This window comes from Triturus cristatus, chromosome 6, assembly GCF_964204655.1.
Source record: "Triturus cristatus chromosome 6, aTriCri1.1, whole genome shotgun sequence".
Lineage (NCBI taxonomy): Eukaryota > Metazoa > Chordata > Amphibia > Caudata > Salamandridae > Triturus > Triturus cristatus.
Window position 1 is genome coordinate 401,998,054 of NC_140589.1, and position 26,782 is coordinate 402,024,835.

The window sequence follows — 26,782 nt, forward strand, 5'->3', positions numbered from 1 at the left end:
AATCAAGTTCAGGGCATTCATCAGGACCTGTATCTATCAGTCACTCTGCTAAGTAAAGTGCATAAATAATATTTTAAGGTGGTACTTAGGCCTCAATTCTTGACCATCAATTGCGTGTATCAATCAATATAATTGGTCAGAAAGCTCTGCAAAACAATGATCAAAACCACACCATGTCAATTAAAATGAACTATCACCAGTGTGTACCACCACCCTTCACTCAGTGCCCAGTAAGGTTAAAAACTCTTACCTAAAAGTCAGTATGTATATTCCAACTCAACCATCTACAGAGTCTCTCACCATGTCGGTTCCTCTAGTAAAGGTTACAAATTGGATTACATAGGCTTAGTTGAACTGTAAGGTCCAGCACAAATTACAAACACCACCTCACCTCCCGACAAGGTAACCAACTGAACAGCGCGATTCAGCAAATATGGGAGGACAAGTGAATTTATCCAAATAACGAATTGTGTACTTTGGAAGCCATCATGAGGCACAATATGGAATACCAATATGTGCTATATACGTTGAAATGAACTTGACACTACTTCCGAAGTACACTATGGAAACATAAAATTCACGTAATGACAATGGAGGAGCAATGACATTGGCTCGGAATAAACAAATCCCTTTCCTCCTATCATTTGTCTGGGACCTATGAGAATGGAGGAAAGATTTTAAAAGAACAAGCATGGTAGCGCTGTCTGATTTATGGGCAAGCAGGAAGAAGGCTCAATGCCGAAACACGTTCTTGCAATAAAGTTATATTGAATGGACCCCGCGAGTGCAGCGTGTTTCTTTGAAACAGGAGCAGGATATATATATCAAAATTGGTGACAGCACTCCCATAGCGTGTCATGTGATCAAGGTATTTGGAAGGCAGAAACGCATAATGGCAGAGGTGCAGGGCATTCTTCAAAAAAGAAAATATTGCACTAATCTTTGGGTCTGCATTCGTCTATCAAGGAGTGTGAAGGTAGCGGAGTAAGGAGATATACATGCCGAGCAAGCTTCCTCGGTAACCGTAGACCCCTCCTTCAACACAGGGCCGAACGGCAAGAAGCACATTTCCGGGTTTCCGGAGATCAAACCGTTTTTTTTCCCCGGAAGGAGGAGCCGTAGTAGCCCCCAGAGAGCAGTACAGACTAGCCACAGGAGGGAAAGACGGAGACGATGCTCTGTATCGGAAGACACGAGCTAAACCAGAAGTCTGCCCTGTGGAAAAGGCGTGCAGAGAGTCCGGAGAAGGAGTGTGACAGGTATGAGCAGCGATAAACCATCCAGTTGCTTGTATCATAACAAAACATCGCCCACATCATTGCAACATGTCCGCTGACGCGCTAAGAAGTCGCGAAGCAGCAGCGTGTGAGATGTTTGACAACTCACCGAGCAGAGAAATGACAATCAGCGCGCAATCAAGCGCTGTACCAGCTGGCAACTCGAGTACAAAGGGATTATTTAAGAGATTAGAGATATTGATGCGAACAGAACAATCTAAGTAGTGGGAATATAAATCCCTATCGCGATATCTAGAGGTGGAAAGGATCCCAAGGGGTTTAAGAATTATGTTAGCCGAGTTATGAGAACCCTGACCCACTTATGTTGGCTGAATGGGCTTACAGTAACTTGGAATCCTCTAGAAAGCTAGTCCAGATATTGGTTAAGTATGCCATTAGCGACCGTGCAGCAATTCAGATTAAAATTGAGGAATTCAATGAGGCAATTAATAAATTAGAAGTGACTGATGCATTGCAGAAAATGCGAGGTGATATGATGGCGCGGTTACAAAAGGAGGAGAATATCGTTAAGAAGTGCAAGGCTTTCAAATTTCAGCACGATAAACTTGATTATGAACAGGGCCGTGTGTTTACCTTTGCTAAAAGATATGACTCTGTTAAAGCAGCTAACAGGGACGGTGTCCCTTTAAAACAACAGGCAACCGGCCAGACGCAGGTGGAGAGTTCAGAAACTGAGCTCAGCTCTGCAATAGAGAGCGAGTCGGATACGGACCAACCGGGATCAAGTACTAGGTTGGGGTTTCAAAAACCATCACTTGCGCAGGAAGTCGATTACCTCCGCCAAGACAGGAGGCAAACGCTGCGCTCACGTGTGCTAAATGTAAAAACAAACAGTGGAGGAACCAAAAACGACGGGCAAGACGCCAGCATTCCCAAAAGCGGCAAACTAAACAGAAAGCCAGCCAACATGGGATGGCATCTAATGTGGACTAGCAAACCGTTATTAATTTAACAAAAACGGAATTGAGTGAGGATGAGAGCAAAATCTTGGCATTGGGATTATCGTTCAGCCCCAAATCCAACTTTGATTATGCTGAAACACTTGTGGACCTATTTAAGTTATCCTTGCTGCAGATAAGGTAACGCTGAAGAGGTGTTCTGTTTAAAATCCTGCTACACTGTTGCCTATTCCAAAGGTAGACGATGAGGAAGATTGTGAGGATCATGATTGTCTCGATGTGACGGAACTATGCACCAAACCGAGACCTGACATTGTCGATGAACCGCTCCCAGTTTCAGATGAGATTTTCTTTGTGGACGGTTCATGTTTAAGAGACAGTGTCGGTCGACTGAGAGCAGCGTTTGCTGTGTGTACCATCACAGGGGTGGTTGAAGCCGCTTGTCTTGAAGGAGTACACTCCGCACAGGTGGCTGAGCTTATCGCTCTGACCCGTGCCTGTTTGGCCGCTGATAAGATCCGTGTAACGATTTACACAGCTAGCCAATATGGGTTTGCTGTGGTTCACGATTTCGGACAGCTATGGTCCCAGAGAGGGTTTATGACATCTTCTGGTTCACACATCAGAAATGGGGATTATGTACGACAAATGTTGTAAGCATCGCAAAGCCCAGATGAAATTGCTGTTGTTAAATGTTCTGCACACACTAAAGGAACCGATTTTGTGTCATTGGGTAATAATTTTGCAGATGAAGTTGCTCAATTTTGTGCAGAGCAGGGATGTAATTATACTGAGAATCATGTTATGGAAAGTGAAGAGAAAACAGACTATACTGTGATGTTAGCTATGGCAGACTCATGGGAGGAACTGAAGCAGTTGCAAGATGGGGTCTCCGATCAGGAGTGGGACAGCTGGATACCAGCGGGATGTGAGAAAGGAGATGTGGATATATGGGTTTCGAGTGATGGACGCGCTGTGTTGCCGGAATGTTTGTTGAGTCCCATGGCGAGACTGATACATGGTGCTGTACATCTTGGCAGAGATGCAATGATGCGAGTGTTTTGCCAAACGTGGTACGATCCGAAGTTTCGGACGGTAGCTGAGGCTGTGTGCCAGAGGTGTGGTACCTGTCAACAGATGAATGTGGGAAAGAGAACCGCTGTGACGTTGAGTCACATAGGTAGGTCAGGTGGACCTTTCAATAGAATGCAGCTGTATTTTATTGAGATGCCGAAGTGTAATGGGTTGAGGTACATATTAGTCATAGTATGTGTTTTTCCAGGTGGGTGGAGGCTTACCCGACACGTAGGTGCGACACTCTCACGGTAGCTAAGTTGTTATTCAGGGAACTAATCCCGAGGTACGGTTTTCCGACCTCTTTTGAATCAGATAGAGGAACTCATTTCCACAGTGAAATCATGAAGCTGCTTTGTGCTGCCTTAAATGTAGACCAAAGATTGCACTGCAGCTACCGACCAGAGGCTTCTGGGATCGTGGAGCAAGTTAACGGAACCTTGAAAGCCCGAATGGCGAAAGTATGCTCTTCGACAGCCTTGAAATGGCCAGATGCATTACCTTTAGTTCTCATGAGTCTCCGGAGTGTCCCGCATAGGAGGACTGGATTGTCACCCCACGAGATCATAATGGGGAGGGCCATGCGCTTGCCAGAAATATCTGCTACTGCCTTAATTAACATCACTGATGACATGATTTTGGACTATTGTAAAGGCCTGGCTGACGTGGTCCGTTCTGTGTCTCAGCAGGTGCAGACAGCAACTGTTCCCACCGCAAGCGACCTGTACCACGACCAGGTGACTGGGTATTGGTGCGCAAACACGTGAGGAAGAGTTGCCTGGATGCTCGCTGGCGTGGGCCGTACCAGATAATCCTGATCACGAATACAGCAGTGAAGTGTGGGGGACTGCCGAACTGGGTACACGCTTCCCATACCCGTAGAGTTCCAGCACCCTTGGAAGAAACAGCCCCTCTCGAGAATGAAAACCCAGTTGAGGTGGCAGAGCCATCTGAGAGGGCAAGTCAAGCTGTAGGGGTTGCTGACGCAGCCGGTTGTGCACTAAACCAAGCCGAAAAGGAACGTGAAGATAACACTGAAACGGACTCGGAGGAAGAAGAAAGAGCTGCAGGGGGCAGTACCGAGTCTTTTTCTGTTGAAGAAGAAAGCAGTGCACAGGATACCAGTAGGGAGCGTGGAGGTGCCACAGAAGCAAAAAGGGTTTGGCCCGTGAGTCAGAGGCGGGTAAACTCGAGATTGGCACCAAGAACATATCTTGCCCCAGTTTCCGAAGTATCTGAAGCGGAGCAAGAGGACGTAGATCGACCCCAAGGAGCTCTTAGAAGGTCGAAGAGAACTAGAGTGCCGTGCCAAAAGTACGCCTCACCCGAGTGGGCATACACAGTGACTGATGCCAAGTTTACAGAACACAGGAAGATTGAGATCGATCACACTGGTCAACAGTCTCCCGTTTCCGAGAGTGGAAGTGTTGTTGAAGATCCCAGGTTTGGAGATCGAAGGAGTACTGACCATCAATATTCCGAATCCACCATTCTTGAGTATCATCCGTGGTCTGATTTTGGAAACACTAGACTTCCCAACCTTTGCAGTCATACCCGCACCCCAAGAACTGACAACCCTTAAGCTTGAAATACTGCAGGCGGTCCTAGAACTGTTGGGACCAGCAGTTATTCTGGACTGATTGTGAAGTTGTTGTATATAAAGTTTGAAAAGAAGATAACCTAGGCCCGAGAGGAAGAAGAATAAATTTAGGGATTTTCCGTTGAAGGACGAAGAAGAGTTAGGGAAGTCTTCCCGATCAGAAGAAACAAGAAATTGAACTTTGTTAAAGATTTCCCTGGTTCGAGAGAGCAGTTGAACCGAACTTACTGGATGAGAAAGAGACTTGTGCCCGCAGAGACTGTACTGAACATTGAGAACATTTCAGAGATGACGGAACCTGGGAATACACACCGTAGAGCCAAAATAGTGATAGGCACAATGTTAGGAGTAGTGATAGCCGTTATATTTGCAGTAGTAGTGACTTCATACAGGGTGGCCCATAGACAGGAGGGGGAGGTTCAGGGAGCACTCACACCTACCACTCTAGGACAGGGGGGGTCACTATTAGGGATCAGAAAGCTCAGACGCTTGAGGAGAGTCGTATGTTTCACATAGATTTGTCCAGAGCCGATTTTAAACTCAATGCTTATGCGAAGCTGTTGTATGAATATGTGGATGCGATGGATGCGAAAGATTGTTATGTGTGCATGCAATTGCCTGCTTCGGTAGATGAGGGTGTGGCTCACTAGTTAGAGGCGGCAGACCCGTAAGCAGAGAATCGGCCAGGGACCAGGGTTCAATTCCCGACGCGGCAGGGTCGTGGACCAGGGTCAAAACGGACTCGATAATTCTCGCCTCGGTACCTACTCTAACCAGGAACACACTCGGCAACTCTGGGCATTAAGCTTACCTCATCTCTACAACGGCCCCCCACAGACGCTGGGGATGCCTGGTTTCACCTTGGAGATACCCAGAAAGGGACCATCTCACAGGGATAGCCAGGACGGGTTCCCCAGCGGTCTACAGCGCCGGGACGCCCCATTGCTGGGGCAGCTGTGCGCTTTACAAGTCTACAACATTTACATTTATTAGGTACCATCATCTCCCACTGACATATGGGATTTCTTGCAGCCTATTGCTTAGTTTGTTTTATGAAAGGAAACAGTTTGAGTATTTCTTCTCAAATTATGACACAGTACTTCCTGAAGTTCCGGCATACAAGCATTTGAATAAGTATGACTATTACAAGTCAGAGGATAGGCTTCGGAAGTATTTTAGGCCGACTGTGAAGCTAGATACAGCTTATGCTCATAGACATAATTTGACATGTTGGTTGTCCGAAACAGAAAAGAAGTTCATAGGCCAGATAGAGGATAGATATAGAAAACTGACCCAGACACGGAATACAGGAGATAGTCCAGTGGACTGGACGGATGAGGAGAGATTGCATAAATCTAAGGGAAGTTATGGACCGATTGCATTGGATGAGGTACAGAAGGGGAAATTGTGTGTTGCCCGTCCTCAAACTCCCAAGGAGAAGGTTCTAGTGGGGCACAGTACGTGTGAACATACCTTTACCATGGAGGACTCTGCTAAGAATTTCTTGCAAAGTTCGATACAGGTGATTCCGACTGTGTACTATGTGTGTGGGAGAAATGCATATGTGATATTGCCTGCGAATTGGTATGGTATGTGTTACTTGGCAATTATCTTCCCAAAGATTTATCATACGGAAGATTTGAAGCTACTAGAGACGGGACGTCATTCCAAAGTGCGTAGAGCTGCAAATGCAGGAATGGTGATTGGGGATATATACGGAGTGACAATACCTAGTTTGGGAGTGGTCCTGAATGATGTGAAGATAAGAAGGTTGGCGACTGTGGTGGATGAATTGTCAATGAATTCGGCGAAGTCATTGCTGTTGGTGAATGGAGAAATGTTGTCGATACGGAATATGGTTTTGCAGAATCAACTTGCGTTAGATGTATTATTGGCAAAAGAGGGCGGAGTCTGTAGATTGCTGAAGGTCCAAGAATGTTGCACGTATATTCCAGATAACAGTAAGGACCTGGCGAAGTACATTGTCAACATTACCACGATCCATAAGGAAATAGAAGATTTGACGGAAGAGAATGTGTGGGAAAAGATTAGACAAGGATTTGGTCAAGTGGGATCTTGGTTTGCGAACTTGGGAATGGGATTCCTGGGTTCTGTGTTGAAGCCAATCATAATTGCAGTGGTATGTGTGATCTGTTTGTGGGGTCTCTTAAGAGCCTAGAAGTGGTACAGAGGGAATAGGGCCGAAAGAGCCCTCAGAGCAAATGAGCAGAGAATGGAAAGATTACAAGACCGTCAGTATCAAAATCTTAAAAGGATGGAAGGGATCCGACATGGTGGGATGGTAGCAACTGCAGTTTAGATCAGATTTTATTCCAGGAGGAATGAGAATGATGGTGTGATGACAGTTGTCATCAAAGGGGGGAACTGATGTAGCGCCTAAAGGTTTGAAAATTGTAGGGGTGCATCATATTCACTGTTAGTTGGCACCCGCATATAATGAATGTATCTTTAGTTATTCTGTGCGAAACGTATTAAGAAATGTGTTAGTTACGTCATCATGTAAAAGCGTTAGGAGACGCGAAAATGTATAATGAATGTATTTAGCAAAATGCCTAACGATAAGTTTCTGTTTAATGCAATGTACTAGACTAAACATGTAACCTGATTGAATTAATTCATGTATGTCATTTATCCATGTATGTGAAAGTAAAAGCACTAATGTTAGAATGTATTTTAATAGTGTGTTTAAACTAGTAGAGGCCCGAAGTCACATATATCGTTGAAGAGAAAGGCCTGGTATTTCTTATGTTAGCTGAATGCGGTAGGCCGCAAGTGATTTATCCTAGTAGAGGTTTTGGGCTGCAGTAAATCGTAGAGTTAAAAGATGCGAAGTATTTCTTCATCCTGTGATCTCACCGCAGGTGCAAGGACAGTTGGTTCGTTAGTAAAAAGGTCTTTGTCTAAAAGTTGAATTATGGAGGAAGCCAGACATGGGAGTGCATTGGAATGTGCCAATCGCAACTCCTAGTGCCGACGGTGTCTGGGACTCAAGGCCAAGCTGATGAACGATGGAAGATGGACGGAGCTGTATGGAAAACTACTGGAAGAAGACCTGGTTGAGGAGGTGTGCCGAAGGGCGTGTTCTGTGTTTTGGGGTTTCATATTAGGGACAGCGCCCCGAGGGTTGAGCAGAGAAGAGGTAGGCGAGGAGCTAGAAGGAGCGTTTTAGATCAAGCTCTCCAAGTGAAGACTTCTTAGGAAGTTCACTTTTGACACCTTTTCACGATTTCTTGGGTCTTAAGAGAATGGTAAGCAGGGATCTCATCTATCATAGAGTAGGGACAGAAATGCTTTGGTTTAATGATTCCTAATATCGACATTAGCTTGGTAGTTATCTACCTCATGCTTTTAGAAGCTGTACTGTTGTTTATATTCAGTCGTATGCGGATTCTTCGTAGAGTAGCATTTGTATTAGTACCCATTTACCTGTTGAGCCTAGTGCTAAGGTGCTTGTATCTGCAGATGTTTTTCTTGATAATAAAATCCCAAGAGAAATAGAAATTGACTTTTGAGTCTTCAATTATGTCAAATTGCGGAAAGTATTCTTTGATAATTGTGTTTGCTCCCTCCTCGCTATTAGGCAAGTAAAAAGGTCCAGTCGACCAGAGTGGGTTCTTGAGATAAATGGATACAAGAAAATTGGGCCCCAGCACCTTCATTGCCAGTTATATTCTCTTTTGAGAAGAACAGCCCTTTTAAGACTTTGTTTCCCTCCCCTACTATTGTGCTCTTGTTCTATTTTATGCTATCAATTTTTGTATTGTGTAATGGTTTTAAGTAATCATACAATAAACTTGAATTGAATTGACTTTCCATTTTACAAATATCAGACATGACCACCGTAAACGTTAAGCCACACTGAGCCCAGCTACTGCGGAGAGCACACATCGTAAACAGAGCAGGCCTGCCATTTTCCTGTAGGAACCACTGTGTTCTCTTTCTGAAAATGTTTAATTATCATTATGCATAATTGATTCCTGGAAGGGCTGCAAAATGTGCATCTGCTCCTGTGAAATAGTGATGGACGTGATTGTCTTAATAATGATCCTCTTTATGTTGGCAAAAGCTTACAGTAAGGGTGGTGTAATGCGTCAGCTGCTCCAGAAGCTTCATTATGCCTCCCCCTGAATTGGATTAAATTGAAAATGAAATGCTGAAAGACAGCAGTATGAATCAATGGAACGTCTGAATGAAAATCATGCTAAGAATCCTTCATCTAGAGCCACTACACTGGCAGGCATTTAATCCCTTGCTTTGGATACACAGAAAAGCATCGAGTGCAACTAAAGTGTTTTCAGATGTTCAGTTGTTGTCAGTTGATTTTTCAGTAACACAGAGAGGAATTGTAGTAATAAAACTCTTACAATGGAATTATGAGGCATCTTTTTGTAACATGTAGGTGAGCTTGTGTTAGAGTTTGTTTGACTACCTATGACCAGAGACGTTTTAAGGCATGGACAAAGTGGGCTCGGCCCAGAGCCCCAACCTTTCTTGGGGCCCTGGGAGAGGCAGATCTGTTCTGCAGAGAGTCTTGCCCAGATGGGCTTTAATCATTTTTAAACACATTGCTTTTAATTCTCTTCTCCTTTCATTTATTTGTGATGTGGGTTATGTGTGAAGGTCTATTACAGACATTTTGCAGAGAAATGTTGTGTTAATGTTTCATGAAACATCCATTAAAAAAGTGTCTTTTAGATTGAAATAGGGCCTCACATATGAGAAATGGGAGGGTGTCACAGTGATTATTTGCAGTAATGTTAGTGAGCTGCTGCTGTGTTACAATATTGAAAACACAAGTTACTATCCCTGAATATTAGATGTAAACACATTTAGATGACTGTGCCTGTGCACGGTCAGTGACTTGGCCAAAGAGGGCATGAAAGAGATGAAACTGGATCATAAAGTGAAAGATGTCCTGAAGAGGGGCCCATCAAATACTTTTGGCCCAGGGCCCCCAAACTCCTCAAGATGTCCCTGCCTATGACACCGATCCTCTTACCACTACAGCTTCTCGTAGTAAAGGGCATTTTCAAGATGCATTATTGGTCCACTTTTGAGAAATGGGCGGTAAAAATGTGGCCTACATTTGTAAATGGAACTACTCTGAATGTTATAGGATCTGCTGTGTGTTAAGCTCTTGCGGCGGATTTCTGGATTTGAAAATATGATCAACAGGCTACAGTGCTTTGCAGCAAGGAGATGTGCCCACCAAGATGTTTTATGAATATTTACACTTGTGAGGAGCATATTACGCACAGCTATCTTAGAAATTTGGATTAACAAACTGATCAATATATTGTATGTATTATACTAATAGGTGCTGGATGCTTAAAGAACATCAGGTGCCGAAACCCGTTCGGAACCTGCCTCAACCTTCTACGCCAGCTTATCAATAGATTGATAGGATTGCTCAGCAGACAAAGCTTGCAAGGTAACTCGGTGGTCAATGTAACACCCCGTCCCTCTTTCCAATGTCGAGTATACCACACGACCCTGCAGTACTGACAAGTGTTTTTTTTTCTTATGATAGTAGCTAAATTTGGTGTTTGTAATTTTAGATTGTAGAAAGCAGAGGCAGAGCACATGTGTGAATGGTAAAGGCCATTCATTCTTCCTTACATGTCTTCCAGAATTAAACAGGCAATTATCTCTCACATAAGTAAATAAAAATACAACTCAGCAAGTGGGGTGGGGATTAGCATCAATATTCATAAGTAATTTTGTGAAATATTTCTTTGCACTGAATGATTATTGATGAGGCCCTGTCTATTCAACTCGGGGCAGAGTTGAAGAGGTCCTTGCTGTCTCTATGCAATGGTCCTTGAAAAATAGCAGTCAAACCATGTATTCTGGGGTGGCGATCTTAAGAAAACAGTCTGGCCTGTAATCTAGATGGCATAACCTTCAGTTGATTTGATCTTTAAAAGGTATTTTGCGGGCTGCAGTAGAGAACTGAACAGGGGAGTGACCCAATGGTGTAAAGAAAGTTGAGGGGGCCCTCCTGCAAGGTACACGGAGAGGCCCCCGCTCCGTTTTTCATCCGGACCTTTCAGGCCTGAGTACTGTGCTGAGGGAGCCCCCTGCAGCTCGGGCCCACCCCCGCACAACGGGGGCTGCGGGGGCCTGTGTTATGCCCCTGGAGTGACCTGTAGTAACCAAACCTCCTAAAAGTTTTATTCATCTAAGGGTGGTCTGCATGTTCTGCAATCGCCTGTTCTAGAAAATGGTAAGTAGCAGCAGTGGGTAAAAGCATGGGCTGGGGGTATCCCAACATTCGTCTGCACAGGAAGTGATATCACTGGATTTCTCAACATCCATCTGCACAGGAAGTGACATCACTGTTTTCTGGAAAAAACAACTTTAAAAGAAAAGCAAAGCAAGTGCACTTCATTTCCTATCATCCATCTGCACAAGAAGTGACATCACTTTTTGCCTTCTCACTACTTCAATCAACTATTCAGGCTGTCCCATCACCCAGGCGTACCCAGCAAAGTGCTTTCCTATTTTGTTTTGGTATCCTTGAAAGAACCTTGGGCCAGAATCCTGTTTCAGTTGCAACCACACAATAAGATTATGTTCATGGCCTCATTCAGCACCCCATACTGCCAATCCCATGATCACACCCTGACGTAGACATCCCAGATATTCACATAGCTTTCACAGAACACATAGAGCCAACCTCATATTAATTCCACTAACTACCACACACCTTCAAACCACCGGGCCATATTCCAAATCCTGCTCATTAATGCTTGCTCTGCAGTATTGCATGGACCAAACATCCCAGACCTCATCACATATCACAAGCTTAACACCCTCTTCATCACATTAGCATGGTTCACCCTTACATCTTCACACATCCTTCTTCCCACAGGCTACTGCATCCATTGTGTGGACCATGCACATAAGAAGGGATGAGGCCTTGGTGTCATCCATATGTCCTCTTGATCCTGCACACTAGGCAAACAAGTAATACTCCACTCCATGGAGCTGCTGACATGACATTTCCCTCTCTCTCTGTAACAACTCAGACTGCCACAGTCCATCTCATTTACATGTCTCTGAGGCAGAACAAGGACTTCATTGATAAATTCTCAGATATCCTCACTACCATTTCCATCAAAGTGCCCACACCCCCCTTCTGGGTGACTGCAACCTCCCAGACAATATAAGCTCACATAAACTAGAGACAACCTCTTCAACCGTATTGACACACTCAACATAGTACAGCATGTCACACAACCAACACATTCTAAAGGCTACACCCTGGATCGTGTGGTCTCTACGTCACCAATACACCAATGCTAACTACTCATACCCTTGGACTGTACTGACCATTCTACCATCACTATCTCCTTGCTTAACCTTCTACCAACAAACCAAGGTCAACACAAATGAGAAGACCAAACTTTCAGATCACTTCAAAGACTTCACCATAGACAACCTAATTTTGGAATTAATCTCTTACCCGATTAATACCATTCTAAACAACTTCAAAAAGGTTTTTGGAATGCTAATTGAATGCTCATACCAAATTACAACACGCATGTGCAAACCAAAGCCTTCAGCACCCTGGAATTCTAACGATCTTGCTTACATTAAACAATCCTTTCAAATACAGGAAATAAAATGGGAACAAAAATAAAACTTCCAAGGTCCTCTTGACACTGAAGGCCTTCTGCGCAACACGCAGACAGCTCATCGCTTCAGCCAAAGCAAAATGCTACATTATCATTATCAATGAAGCCAACAACAGAAGCATAACATTGTTCAAGACAAACCTCATATATTCGTAGGGAGCTAGATACATTTATTTTCACTTTTCTTAACTTATTATTCATAAATCACTATTTCTATTTTCAATCAGTTTCATTATTGAAAAAATGTCAACAACCTTTTAGTTTCTGATTTTCTTGTACAGTTCATTTGACTGTTAATGGCATTCACAAGAACCATATTTTTCAATCATTGAGAACGAATCCATGAAATACAGTACAGCTACAGCCAACCAGTGTTTTGCTGTAAGCAGACTGCTTCTTTAGGGCTTCTAATTAGTTTGAACCCAGCCAGATGCTAGATTGAAGGAAGGAAGGAATAAGCAGATGCAAGGGTGAGCAACTATGGAGATTAGCCATTCTAAGGGTGTTTTTAGCCAGCTCTTCTCTCCTTGCCGGAAAATCAGCCATTGTGAATTTGGAAGAATTGGTGCACTCTGGGACAAAATAGTGCCACACTCTGCAGGAAGTGCTTATACCTTGGGGTGATATCCTACACTCCATTGCACAGGAGTGACCTCCTGCTTGACCCAGAGAACTTGGAATACATATATGAGAGGGGCAAAACCTCTCAGATCTGCTGCTTGAAACTTAGGAAATCAAGACGGGTCATGCTGAGAAGTTTGATGTGTATTTCCTAAGGCCTGCACATTGAAGATTGCACCTTCTGCACCATCTAGAACTACAGCTCTGTGGACTATCTTGCTGTAAAAGGACTAAAGAGTGGACTCCCTGCAAGCTACAGGTTAAAAGAGCTCACCTGGAACATCATCACCAAGAATCATCAACCTGGAGAACTACCAGTGGATTTGGAAGGGTTTTGTCCAAGTGGATTGTGGGAACTGAAGTTCTCAACTTTCAAGGACCATCTTGGAGATTCCAGACACTTGGAGTGAGTTTGAGACACTTTGGGACGCTTTAGGGAATTTCAGAAAGAAGTTCCAGAAGTTTGATAACTTTGGGGCTACTTTGAAAAAAAGTTCCTGAAGGGGACCGGCTCAACTTAGCCAGCCAAGCCGCCTGTCATCAACCGCGAGTCGGCCTGCCATCCAGGTTTGTCCAGATGAAAAGCTCCGTAGGTTCAACTTCCAGAGTTTGACCGGGAGTAGTTGAAATCCGAGGCCGGCGAACCCTCACCGAATCCGGCCTGGTGAAGAGCATCGAGGGACCCCGCGAGAAAAAGCTCTGTAAAAGTTTCTACGTCCGAAAGAAGAAAAGGTGACCGGGTGCAACTGCGAAAGCCAAGCCTTTAACCGTGAGCCGGCCTGGATCCTTGGTTTGTCGCCGCTGGAACGCTGCGAAGGTCGGACTTCCAAAAGTTTGACTGGGAGCTCCTCGCAAGGCAATCCGGCGAACCCTCACTGAATCCGGACTTGCTGAGAGCTTAGAGAGATCCCGGGAAGAAAAGCTCGAGAAAAGTTTCGAAGTCAGAAGGTAAAAACTTTGACCGAGACCTACCGCAAGGTGTAGCCACCTAGGGCTCCATTGCGGTTGGCCTGAAACTTTGACCCGGTCTATCGCGACCATATGTCCTGATAAGGCGCTATAGGTTTCTATGTGCTAGATAGTGCTAAATATTTAAAAATTCATATCTCTGGTTCCCTATATCGGATTTTTGTCATTTTGGTGTCATTTTAAAGATAAAAATATTTCTAATTACCATTGTGTCTTAATTGTTTACTGAATGGTTGGTTTTAAATGCTTTACATACCTGCCTTTGAAGTTAAGCCTGCCTGCTCGCAGCCAAGCTACCAAGGGTTGAGCATGGGAATAATTTTGTAAGACCTATTCTGAGCCCTACACTGTGTTACTGGCCTTATTGCCAGTGGCAGATACACATTTGCCCCTATTAATAATCCACTTTCCAACAGTGATCAAGAAAAACAAAAAGCTGGGTCTCCCCTAAGGGTCCATTGTACCTTGTCCAACAGAATCTGCTGTTCCACCTATCACCCCAATCATCTAGTTAAGGGTAGTGCTCCAGAAAGTCTATTCAGCAGCCTCTTGCTAACGTCTTCTTTAAATTTCAGTGTCTGGGTCTCTGCCCTCCTGCTACTAGCCTGCAGGCAATGCATTTGCACTGTCTAGGAAAGGTGTATTCACCCTCCATCTTGAGCCATGTCAAACCAGAGCCATCCAAATTTGATCCAGCTTTGCTTTAGAATTAATACTTTGAGCCAAAACTGAGTAGACATCTACTGTAGCATTTCAAGAATGTTCTTTCAAGATTTGAGCCCAGCCATTACTTTAAGCTTCCAACCCCGGAGTTGACTAGTTTTCCTTATTGAAGTGATGATCGAGTGCAAGCCTAGAATAAACACAGACTGTTTACCCAATTATAATGCCTATCAAAAGTACCGAATATAGCACTATTTTTGCTTGTAAATAATGTTGATTCTGTCTAGAGTCTTGCATCCTCAAATTGCCTGCTGTCTCAAATTAGCATCCTCTTTATTTATAAAATCAGGCATAGAGCAACTGATCTTTTAATTTTACTTAACAATGTTAATTGTTCCATCTCCCCTTTCCTTCAGCCTAACCTCTTCTTCCTTTACCATCCCCTTCATTTGTGATCTATCTAGGCACAACCTTCTCTTGGTCACTTACACTGCCTTTAATGTATTTCTGCAATTTGCCCGCAACTCATTTCTAAGATCACAACCGCTCCTATTTTAAAAGTCATATCCTTGCAACCTAACAATGCCTAGGGGCTTATTTACAAGCCTTTTGCACCGCAGGTGTGTCACGTTGTGTAATGCACTGGCAGGCACAACCTGTTGCATGATATTTACAAGCACACGTAAAGCCACCCTGCGTGACTTTGCATGTGCTTGTAAATATTGCCCCTTTTCACGCAACACTTTGCGTGCTAGGGGTGTGACATGGGTGTTGCTCTGGGTGTTCCCACGCAGTACCCATGTGACTGATGCATATCCAGATTTATGGACAATCGTAAACCTGGAAATGCGTCAGAATACTACACCATCCCAGGGATGGTGACGCAAGGTGCAACGAGGAGAAATGTTTTAATTTCTCCATGTTTTTTTCCTCTTTGGAAGAGGAAATCACCTCAATTGATTGTTTTTGTGCAGGGTTCCTGTTCCTGCACAAAATCTATCCCCCACCGATACAGGCATCCTTCCTTGCACCATGGTGCAAGGGTGCCGGAGCCGGCGCATGGCAGCAGTTTGTGCGCCAGTGCAGGGAAAAGCACAGAGATGCAACATATTGTTGTAAATATGTTGCATCCGTGTGCTTCGAAACTAACGCAGTGTGCGCAGCAAAATGACTTGCACCGTGCTGCGTTTGTTTCTCAGAAATAGGGTCCCTAATCTCTAGCTCATCTATTAACCCCACCAAACATCTGCACTAACTCCCACAGTAATAACACCTAATTCCTATTAATTAACTCTTCCACAGAGAAATGTGGAGTGAATTGATGGCATGGTTTGGCTTGGACACACAAGAGTAATCCCAAAATCCAACAGTCACAATAACACTGAATCAACCACTGACCTTGGGTTCTGGAGCATCATGCTGCCGGTGTAAAGCCCTTCAAAGCCTTGTCACGGGTCCTAATCGCTATATAATTGCAAATACAATTATAATTATGTTATATGCTCCTGCTGAATCCTATCACAAGAAAAATACCATCGGTTTTAAATTATGAGCCAGTTTATGATGTCCATTACTTCTAGTGAGTTATGAGTCCAAAATGTTGATGGTGCTTTCTGGGCTGGTTCTTGGCCGCCCATGAGCCCTTGCAGGCAGTTCCTTAGTAAATAGCTCAGGTAAATTCCAGAATGCCCGAGTGGTCAGTGTGGCCTTGTCAGCAGCAACACTCTCACAGCATAGAATGAATATATTGGTGGGCTCTGCCCAGGGCCGGGCTGGGAACGAAAACCGGCCCTGGCAAAGTGCTCGGCCGGCCCCCCGGTGCTTGGAGGTGCGGCCGAGCTCTTTGCGAGGGCCGGTTTTCGGACGATTTTGTTACAGGGCCGATTTTGCAGCTATGCTGCAAAAACGGCCCTGTAACAAAAACGGCCCCCAGGGGGCCAAAACCCGCCCCCAACCGCGCGGCGCACCAGGGGATTGCCCGGTGCCCGCTACGGCCAGTCCGGCCCTGGCTCTGCCCACGTGACCGCACTGCCTGTGAGATGCCATTGAGTATAAGAGGATGCTTTTCAAGTGTTGCACCCCGGTGCACGCCATGTAGTGTTAATTGTGCCATTTGCTGATTTATTAGTGCGCGCCCACACTAATTGCACCGAATGCAGACATGAAGGGGAAGTAAATAATGATGTGGGACACGGAAGTGATATTTCACTTGTCACAACCATCATACTGATGCTGCATGGTACTTACTTACAAATAAATGACATTCATAGCATAAAAGCCACTCACTGCTTAGATGATTCCCAATGCTGGACATGTAGTGCAGGAAGAAGGATTGCCAGATAATCTTAATACCAGCTCTCTTCATGTTGGGCAAGTAGGTCATTTGGATAATTATTCACAATTAGCAGCTGCAGCGGCTGTAAATGTGCCTTTTAGAGCGGCTTGCTGCTGCTCATGAAAAAGGCATTTATGCCGCCGTAAAGCTACTTCTATGATTAAAATAGAGACCATGCATTTAACATATTTGCATATTCTCAGACAGGCTTCTGAAGATACTGTGACATCGCAGGCTGCATGGAAACGGCTTTTCGTATTAAAGATTTGTTTGAAATTAGCAGTGGAAAAACATCAACCAACTTGGCATTTAAGCACAATCCATAAATAGTTTTTCTGATTTCTCGGTGTGTGCTCGGCTTAAGTAATGGAACGTCAGAGTGTTGGGGCATGCAAGGCCACGAAGAATTTTAAAACGTGTGCGTGTTTTTTCTCCATACGCTAGGTGCCTCAAGATGAGTGGGGAGGGTATCCTGCTGGCAATAAGGATGAGGAGATCCCGTGTCGGAGAATGCGGAGCGGGAGCTACATCAAAGCCATGGGCGACGAGGAGAGCGGAGATTCTGATACCAGCCCCAAAACATCACCAAAGGCGTCCGCCCGACCCGAGCCGCTGCTAAAGTCGCTGGTGCCCAGGCCTGTGGGAGAACTCCAAAAGTAAGAGCTTCCTCCGTCGCCCAGTGTGTTGATCTAGACTAGCCCTGGGCTGCAGTGTTACCTGCTGTGCCTTTTTCAGTAATGTATGTACTAATAATGAAATACTGGTGCATTGTTTCCATTTCAATAACAAAAATCACAGAAGGCACTAATACCAACAACTCCGATGATCAATGTCATTAAATCAAGTGCTCAGAGCCTTCGAAACGTTCAAAAACTCAGCATCCATTTCATTGGTACAGGTCTGCGAAGTATTTTTTAAAAGTTGAAAATCTATTCTAGGTTTCTTCCTGCGATTTAAACAATATTCAATGTTTATAGGACCCATGAAATCCTCAAGATTGACTCATGGAGCAGTTGCATTTTCAATCTTTTCTAACCACACTGAAAGTAGCAATGTACAGTGTTTTAGTTTTGGGTAATTCACAGGTGGAAGCATAAGGACAAGTGCTTTATGTGTGTAAGGAACATGTTGTTTCGTTGTTTTCCTTCATTTGAAAAATATTTGATCAGGTGGACAAAACTCTTCCAACGGTCCCGATTACACCTGGATTGTTTCATATCATTACTCGCTCGAAACAAACACATGCTTCTACTTTATTTAGGAGTAGATTTACATTTAATTCCAGGGTCAAAAAATGCTTCCAAATATCCAGAAAAATCCTGTCGCTGTTGGTTTTAAAGGCATTTCCGCAGCTTGACACAGCTCTAACCTCCCCGTTTGTTGGTTCTCTCTATGAACTGATAACTATGGAAAATCCTCAAAATTTACAGATCTTGCCCAAACATTAAGTACGATTTGTGGTTGAAAAATCCACACACTGTGGCTCAGGATTTAGGATTACCAATTGCAAATACAACTTTGTGACAATTGGGCACACAGTATCTGTTATTGCTTTGAACCCTTGCCCTCTGAGGCACGGTTGCTTTTAAACATGAACTATGAGAGTTTATGATTACAGTTTAGCCCCCAAGTTGACAAGAGAGTAGAAACATTCTGGTAACATCACGTATTTAATGCCAAGATGAGTTGATGAGGTTAGATGGAGATAGGGTGACCAGATTCTCAAAACAAACAAGCATTGGCATAGCCAATAGGTCTCGCCTTTGGGACCTTATAAGTGTTTAGCCATGCAACAGTTGCATAACTAAATATTTATAAGGTCCCAAAAGCGAGACCTATTGGCTATGCCAAGCGGCCCTGCAGCCGCGAAAGTGATCGCAATCACGATCAAACATCAAAGCGGCCGCGAAAGTGAAAGTAATTGCGGTCAAGCGCGGCGCGCATATGCACTGTAGCTCTAGGCTGGCCTGGTAGCACTTTTTGAAGCCCTCTCAAAAAGTCTCACCAGGGCATGCGCTGGGTCAGGCGAGACCTAAACAGCATGGCTCAAAGATCGCGCATGCGCACTGCCTAGGCTCGACCTAACAACGCATCGGAAGCAACAGCACAGCACTTGCGTAATTTGCGTTTCCTCAAACGAAACCTAAAGATGGGCTCTAAGGTCACGTAATGCAAGAGGGCCAATCATATTGGAAAATGAATTAAATTAGAACCCTTAAGTACTCCGGGATAGTTGTTGCTGTTTGAAGGACATTTCGCGGCTATCGTGAGGTAGCGCTTTGTGAAAGTTACCTATTTTTATGTCTCTGGTTGCTTCGTTTTGTCCGTGGTGCTGTGTCAAAAAAAATCTACAAAAGGCATTGATTTATAATATATTACCACACATAATAAAATGGGAATGTTACAGAAAAGCAAACAAAAAACGTGGCCGCTAAGACATTTAGACCTCATGAAACCGTTCACTTTGATGGTTCGATTCATCTTTAGAGCTTGGTCGGACTCTTCCAATTAATTCTCTGGATGGTATTCTTCGCGCAGACAGTGACGTGCATACTTACCTGTTACCTCTAAAATGGTCACTCGCCAGACACAGTAACAGCTCATTTCGTGCTCTAGTTGTTAAGTTGATGTAGCTTTTAGCAGTGGGCGGGCGGAGGAGGAAGGCTTTTGCAGAAGGTGAAAAATATGCTTGACCTACACCTTGCTGAGGGCTGTACGTCCCGGAATGAGGAGGGATGGGTTAGCTAAGGATCGCACGAAAGAAATCTCCAAGGGAGTCTTGAGCCGCTGCCATGTTAAGATCAGGCAACACAGGTGTTTACTGTACATTTGAAATATTGAAGTAGTGTCAAAGTGGCTGTTCGTTCCAAGCAGCGGCACTGCCACAATTAAAGAAGACGAGACCATCGTTTTACCCAGACTCATTGATGCCTGAACACTGGTGTGATTGCGATATTTTGTGAAAGGCTGCAAACCAGTTCGGTGTTTTAAACGACAAACTATAGGGATTCAACTAAGTGCACTGCAAATCTTACTTAAAGGATAATGGGGAGTCAGGTGAAAAGTCAAAACGTAAGCGGGATAGGGGGTCTTGTGTAACATGGGAAAAATGTGATGGGAGGGGGTTAAGTGACGGTAAAATAAACAAGCATTTACAATGCAATGGTCTCGACAATATTATAGATAGAGCTATTGGTATTGCTCATTATTTTTTTATCATTATTGTATCCCTAAATAAATGGCATTGTCATTTCTATTGGCATTACCTTTTTTTTTGCATATGTGATACCTATTGCATTAGCAGAGAGAGAGTGAGGTAGTGAGATAGAGAGAGTGAGGTATTGAAATAGAGAGTGAGGTAGTGAGAGAGAGTGAGGTAGATAGAGAGTGAGGTAGTGAGATAGAGAGTGAGGTAGATAGAGAGCGAGGTAGTGAGATAGAGAGAGTGAGGTAGTGAAAGAGTGAGGTAGTGAGGGAGAGGGATGTTGTGAGGTAGTGATATATAAGCATAGAGTTATGTTGTGATGTAGTGAGATAGAGAGAAAGGTAGAGAGGTAGTGAAAGAGAGAGTGAAAGTGAGTTAGTGAGATAGAAAGAGTGAGGTAGTGAGATAGAGAGTGATTGAGGTAGTGAGTGAGAGAGAGTGAAGGTGTGAGGTTGTGAGCTAGAGAGTGAGGTAGTGATGTTTTGAGAGAGAGAAGTTGTGAGATAGTGAGGTAGTGAGATAGAGTGGAGTAGTGAGGTAGAGAGAGTTATGTAGTGAGAGAGAGTGAGGTAGTGAAACAGTGATGTAGTGAGGGAGAGGGATGTTGTGAGGTAGTGAGATGTAAGCAGAGTGGTGTTGTGATGTAGTGAGATAGAGAGAGGTAGTGAAAGAGACAGTGAAAGTGAGTTAGTGAGATAGAAAGAGTGAGGTAGAGAGATAGAGAGTGAGCGATGTAGTGAGTTAGAGAGAGAGTGAAGTTGTGATATAGAGAGTGAGGTAGTGAGAGAGTGAGGTAGTAATCTTTTTAGAGAGAGAAGTAGTGAGATAGTGAGGTAGTGATATAGAGGGGAGTAGTGATGTATAGAGTTATGTAGTGAGAGAGAGTGAGGTAGATAGAGAGTGAGGTAGTGAAAGAGTGAGTTAGTGAGTGAGAGGTATTTTCTGACGTAGTGAGATAGAAACAGTGAGTGATGTGAGATAGAGAAAGATTGAGGTAGTGAAAGAGAGAGTGAGGTAGTGAGGGATGTTGTGAGGTATTAAGATAGAAACAGAGAGTGATGTAGTGAAGTAGTGAGATAGAGTGAGGTAGTGAAAGAGTGAGTGTAAGTGACTTAGTGTATTTGAGAGAGAGAGAGTGAGGTAGTGAGATAGAGAGAGTGAATTAGTGAGTTAGAAAGAGAGAGTGAAGTTGTGAGGTAGTGAGAGAGTGATGTAGTGAAGTTTTGAGAGAGTGTGTTGTGATATAGTGAGGTAGTGAGAGTGGGATAGAAATAGATAGTGATGTAGTGATAGAGAGTGAGGTAGTGAGATAGTAGGACACAAAGGGGCATATTTACAAGCCCCTTGTGCCACTTTTGCGTCACTTTTAACATGGAAAAAGTGACGCAAAAGTGGCGCAAGGGGCTTGTAAATCTGCCCCATAAAGTCTGAACTACCCATGATCACGGACCAGGCAGCTCAAGGAGAGGTTTGATGTGGATAATGACATGGTGATGTATGTAGGTCACACAACACAGCTGAAGTATCAATTAAATATGAGGTCAGACACTACCGGCAAAGGGCGGAGCCTGGCCCTGCTAATACACACAGGTGGGACATAATTGCAAGCAGACGTTATCTGACAGCGAGGAAACATCTAGAAAGGAATGCCACCGGGAAGAAACCATTATGAATATAAGTAGTTATCATGAATTTTATTTTTAGGTTAGTTCTTAGAAAGCGAAAACTAATACTGGGGGTTATTCAGAAAATTCAGCATGGCTCCGCCACTTCTGGAACTACGCTGAGTACCACTGATTAATATATAGACCATACGAGGCATTAGCCAGGGGGCGGGGCATCCAGCGGCAGAACCATAGAGACTGGGTGGTGCACCAGAAGATTGGCAGGAGAGAAACCCAATCCCGGTCTTACGAAACCTGGCTGCAGAGGGTACCAACAGCTGCACTGTGGAAGCTCCGATACTGTACTTGAACACTCGCCAAGGTTTTCAGAGCCAGCGAGGAGTAACGGCAGCGACAAGCCTGGGCATCACTACTTGCTTGGTAGAAATATTTGGAAGGACTCATACGGGGTTGTCCAAATGGTGACATTTTGCGCCAGGAAGTGAGGTTTTGGCTTCCTTCTTTCAAACACAGTGAAAGATTACAATAAGTGGTGTTGTTATCCCTCTATCCACACAGTAGGTATGTGCCCAGATTTTGGCAATCACTGCGAAGCTGAAGTCAATGCACTCGTGTTCTATTAAGAAGGGTTAAATGGGTGCCTACTCGCCTACCTGGCGCCGAACCCAGGGCGTTGCATACTGGCGCGAAGAGTGCCAAGTGATGCCTGGTGGTTCAGATCGTAGTTTTGCCCAAGGGATCGGAGTAGGAGTCACATGACAGAGGGTTATTCAATGCTGCACCTTGTACGAGATGCATGTGGGGGGGGAGGGGGTCTTTGGTGAGCTTGTGTTGGTATTGACTCGCACAAGGTGGACAGTATGCGCATATCGGGACCTGTAGTGTTCCTTGTTTCGAGTATAAACCAAACGTGACCCCGCCAGTCCCTGTTCAGACTGTTATCGGCTCTATACGAGGTGCTTAGCTGAAGGCGAGTTAGCCTGTAAAAGAAAGCCCGCACGGAGAATTCTGGGACCTTGAGTTTTGCCTGTTCCCATAAAACGTATGAATCAGCCACTACCTGTGTGCAGAACTTTGGTGGCTGTAAAACACGCATGTTTCAATGTAAACCCATGCGTATCACAGTGGGGGAATTCGCCCACTCCATGGACTGGAGTCAGATGGCGTCCCGCGGGTATGGAGCCATGAGGAATAGGTGTGAAGAGACCCGATGGCTCCATATCAGCAGAACCGTCTCCAGTGCAGTGTTCTCATCCAACAACAAACTGCGCCATGGAAATTGTAGTGCTCGCTCACTTCCAATGGACTGACTTTCTAGACTGTCTTCTAGGTAGCGTCGCTCGATAACAGATGACGGAAGATTAACAATTCCCAAACGGGAATATTTTAAGAAATAGATCCCGTCTCTCGAAGGAGCAGCAGGGTAGGGCGGCCTACGGTGCGTAGTAAGGACTCTTGGAGGGCGTTGTGTTCAGGCGGAGCTGCTCGTGCCAGGCGCGTGCCACCTTAAACGCCGTTCCATTTTAACTGCTCCTGGTTTGTAAGAATAATTAACCAGCTTGCATGCTAAACAAGCACACCACCGCCTTTCTCCGAGGCGAAGCAGAAATGCCTCGGAGAAACGCAGCGGCGGTTTCAGATTCGGGGGCGTGTTTCTTTTTCTCTCCTCTTGCCATTGGCTGGAGGAGAGAAAAACACGCCTAAAAAAGGGCGTGGCTAAAAAGTGGAAAGAAGAGCACGGAACACGCCCCTGAATCTGAAAAAGACAGAGCCTATTTGGAGGGACGGCTCTCTCCTCCAATGGCTGGCCTCCGTTTAGGAAGCCAGCCAATAGAGGAGAGCCAAAAAGAGAGGCGGGCTAAAGAGCCACTCTCAGAAACATAAGATCTCCGGACTTCTGGTTCTGCCTTCGGCAGACCAAATGGTCCCTCGACCTAAAAACGGGGACAGGTCATAGACATAGAAGTAGGGCTACGGTTTGCAGTAACCATCGACATAAAAGTAGGACTATTTGACAGCTGTCATAGACATAGAAAAAGGACTACGACAGCTCCCTCCACAGCCCGAGATGAAGCATTACAGACAACAAATCCGCGGTCTTTTATTGGCACCCCTCTCCTTTACACAGCAGCATTAGTACTTTTTATTACATTTACACTTTTAAGGACTACAGCATGTATTTGCCAAAAATCAATAAAACATCACAGGCTAGAAAACGCCAGATTTACTAGCTTTATCAATGCTCGTTTCTATAGCTGCGCGTCAGCACCACGTAGAGTACAACTCACCAATGTTGCTTAGTTGCTCATGACAGAAAAGCATGGGACGTAAACTGCGGAATGCTAAATTGCCAAATGGCAGCCATGGACCAATGTAAAAAAAAAAAAAAAAACACTTCTCTCCAGGTATTACTGCCTTAGGGTCTTAAGGGTGGCAAAGGCTGGCCGACCACACAGTCCTCCCACATTTGTGTGGTCACTGCTGGGATATCATGTTTCTTTACTGGGGTATGTATAGTGCACTCTAGCCATTGGTATCATCTCATAGTGCAACAGTGTGAAGACCTGAGCAAAAAGCTTGAGCAGCGCTGCTCGCCTCCAGTTTGTATGTTTATGAATACAAGCTACAGGACGAAGAAATATTGTTTTATCCAAAGTAGAAACTTTGGGTGGCACGATGACGTAGGTTGCGCTGCGTGTAAAATGTCTCTCTTCAAAGGATTTCCCTTCTTGCTACAGCGCTCACCTCAGTGACGACACATGCCGTAAACGGTGCAAAGAGAGCATGCGCGCGCATGCTCAACCGGAACAATGAAAAACAGGGAAATTTCTGTGTTTAACCTGGACACTGTTTGAAAACAGGGACATTTGAGTCACTTGGAGAAAAGTGTCGGGACACGGGGACATTTCTCCAAAAACGGGGACCGTCCTGGGAAAACGGGGACGTCTGGTCACCCTAGATGGAGAGTTTTATAGCTGGCTCAGTGCTAAGTTGACTTAGTTTGAGCCGATGGTTGCCGGTGCTAGGAATAGGCAACTTCATAGTCAACATTGGCACTTACGACAGTCCACCACATGGTGGCGCACTTTGTCTAATTTTGTGATGAGCACAGCAGTTCTTTAATGATTCAAATTAGTCAGTCAGGAGTTTTCACTTGCTGCCCAGCTATATTGCACTAGTTGCCAGGGGTTGCTCCTCAGCTAAGGCAGAGGAGTGTCGCCCCACAGCTTCAGCTGCAAGCTGAATGCAACAAAGAAAATGATAATAACATTCGTTATTATTATTCAGTTTTTTGCATCTAGCTTTCAGCTGAAGCCAGGGGGGGCGGGACTGGGCTCCCCCTGCGTCTTAGGGAAAGGAGTGGTGGCTGCACCTAAAGTGTGCATGACGTTTTGACCAGCCCTCTCGGGCTGGCACAAGCCTTCTGCTCACTTTGCATGTTCTCCACCCAGCCTACATTACAGCCTTTGTGGAGGGCATGCAGAGCCTGCCAGCCCCTGTCTGAGCGCTGAACCACAGCGATCGGACCAATCACAATGCTGCTAAAGCAAGGTTATGATTGATTAGGGGATTCTTGCAGGCTGGGTGCTTCCTGGCGGGTGGAGAGGAGGACAGAAAATGAAGAGGCGGTGGCAGCAATCGGCAGAGAAAAGGCAAGTGCATTTTTTTAATTATAAATGTCCTCACCTCCCTCCTTCCCCCTCCCCACCACGCATGGTCGGTAGCAGCTACTACTGCTAGTTGTACCAGGTTGCCACTTCTGTGGAAATAATGGGATTAGGATCCTGGAAACATAATTTTAACATCAACTGTAGCCGCTTGAAGTTTCGATGGGTCTTATGGCTTGTGTCAATTTGCAATCCGTTTATAACTACAAAACTGAAGATTCAGTTGTACTCTTGGATTTCCAGGCAGTCACAAAAACCTAAAAGGATGGAGCCTGTTTCTACTGTTTTTTTTTTTTAGCCGACCACAGCTTCTATTGTCCATTGCTTTCAGGACAGACCTCCCTTGTGGGGGAAGAACACAAAAATGTCATGGCAGAATCCAGTGAGGACCGCAGCCAGTAGGGCCCTGAGGGACACATCCAACCTGACATTCGGGGTGCCCTTAGGGCATTTCCAAAGGCGTTTTTATAGTTTAACAGCAGCTCACACACAAAATATCATCATGCTCCCTCCATACCCTTTGTGTTCAGTTCTTTATACTAATTTGATTGTTCAATTACTTCTACTGAATGTTTGAGTATCAGAATCATCAATACTGCCAATGTTTACTGTAGCACAGAAAGAGAAACTGTGTTATCTATTCTCTGAGGTAAGGTGTGCTTTACAAGATTCCCAGCTGAGACATTTGCACAGTGTATAATGGATGCAGTGATGACAAAATCTGTTTTAGCAATTTCGTTAAAATGTCTTCATAGTTCTGCTGAGGATCCAGAGGTTAGCACAACAACCTCCGTTTATCTGTTGCTTTAGCAAATTACTAATCTAAACAGAGCAAGTAGTTCAACTGGCAGAGGGTGATATACCAGAAATCATCCAAAGGAGTTTCCAATGCGATGCCTCTGCAAATCAAAACAAGCAAAACTAGTCAGTAAGAAAGTGGAATACAACTTGGGGGGGATAGTATTCTGCCCAACCACAAGGAAAAAAGCCACAATGTGATAAATTAAAACTAAGTTTCAATAATTTAAACCTGCGCTCAACCCCTTAGTAGCTATTGCACAGAGAGACATGCTTAACTTATGAACATTTGTAAAGTATTTAACAGTAATAAAACATTAAAAAAGTCAAAACACAAGAAAATAGAAATCCCAGAACGAATTTAGA

General features: G+C 44.5%; 1 protein-coding gene across 1 annotated transcript in view; it reads left to right on the forward strand.

The window, feature by feature from the left end:
- DLGAP2 (DLG associated protein 2) overlaps positions 1-26,782 on the forward strand; it is a 1,278,043-nt gene that overhangs the window by 568,163 nt on the left and 683,098 nt on the right. The window contains exon 3 of the mRNA XM_085610808.1: positions 17,565-17,776. Coding sequence (XP_085466934.1) covers positions 17,565-17,776 — 212 coding nt within the window. The remainder of the gene's footprint in view (positions 1-17,564; positions 17,777-26,782) is intronic.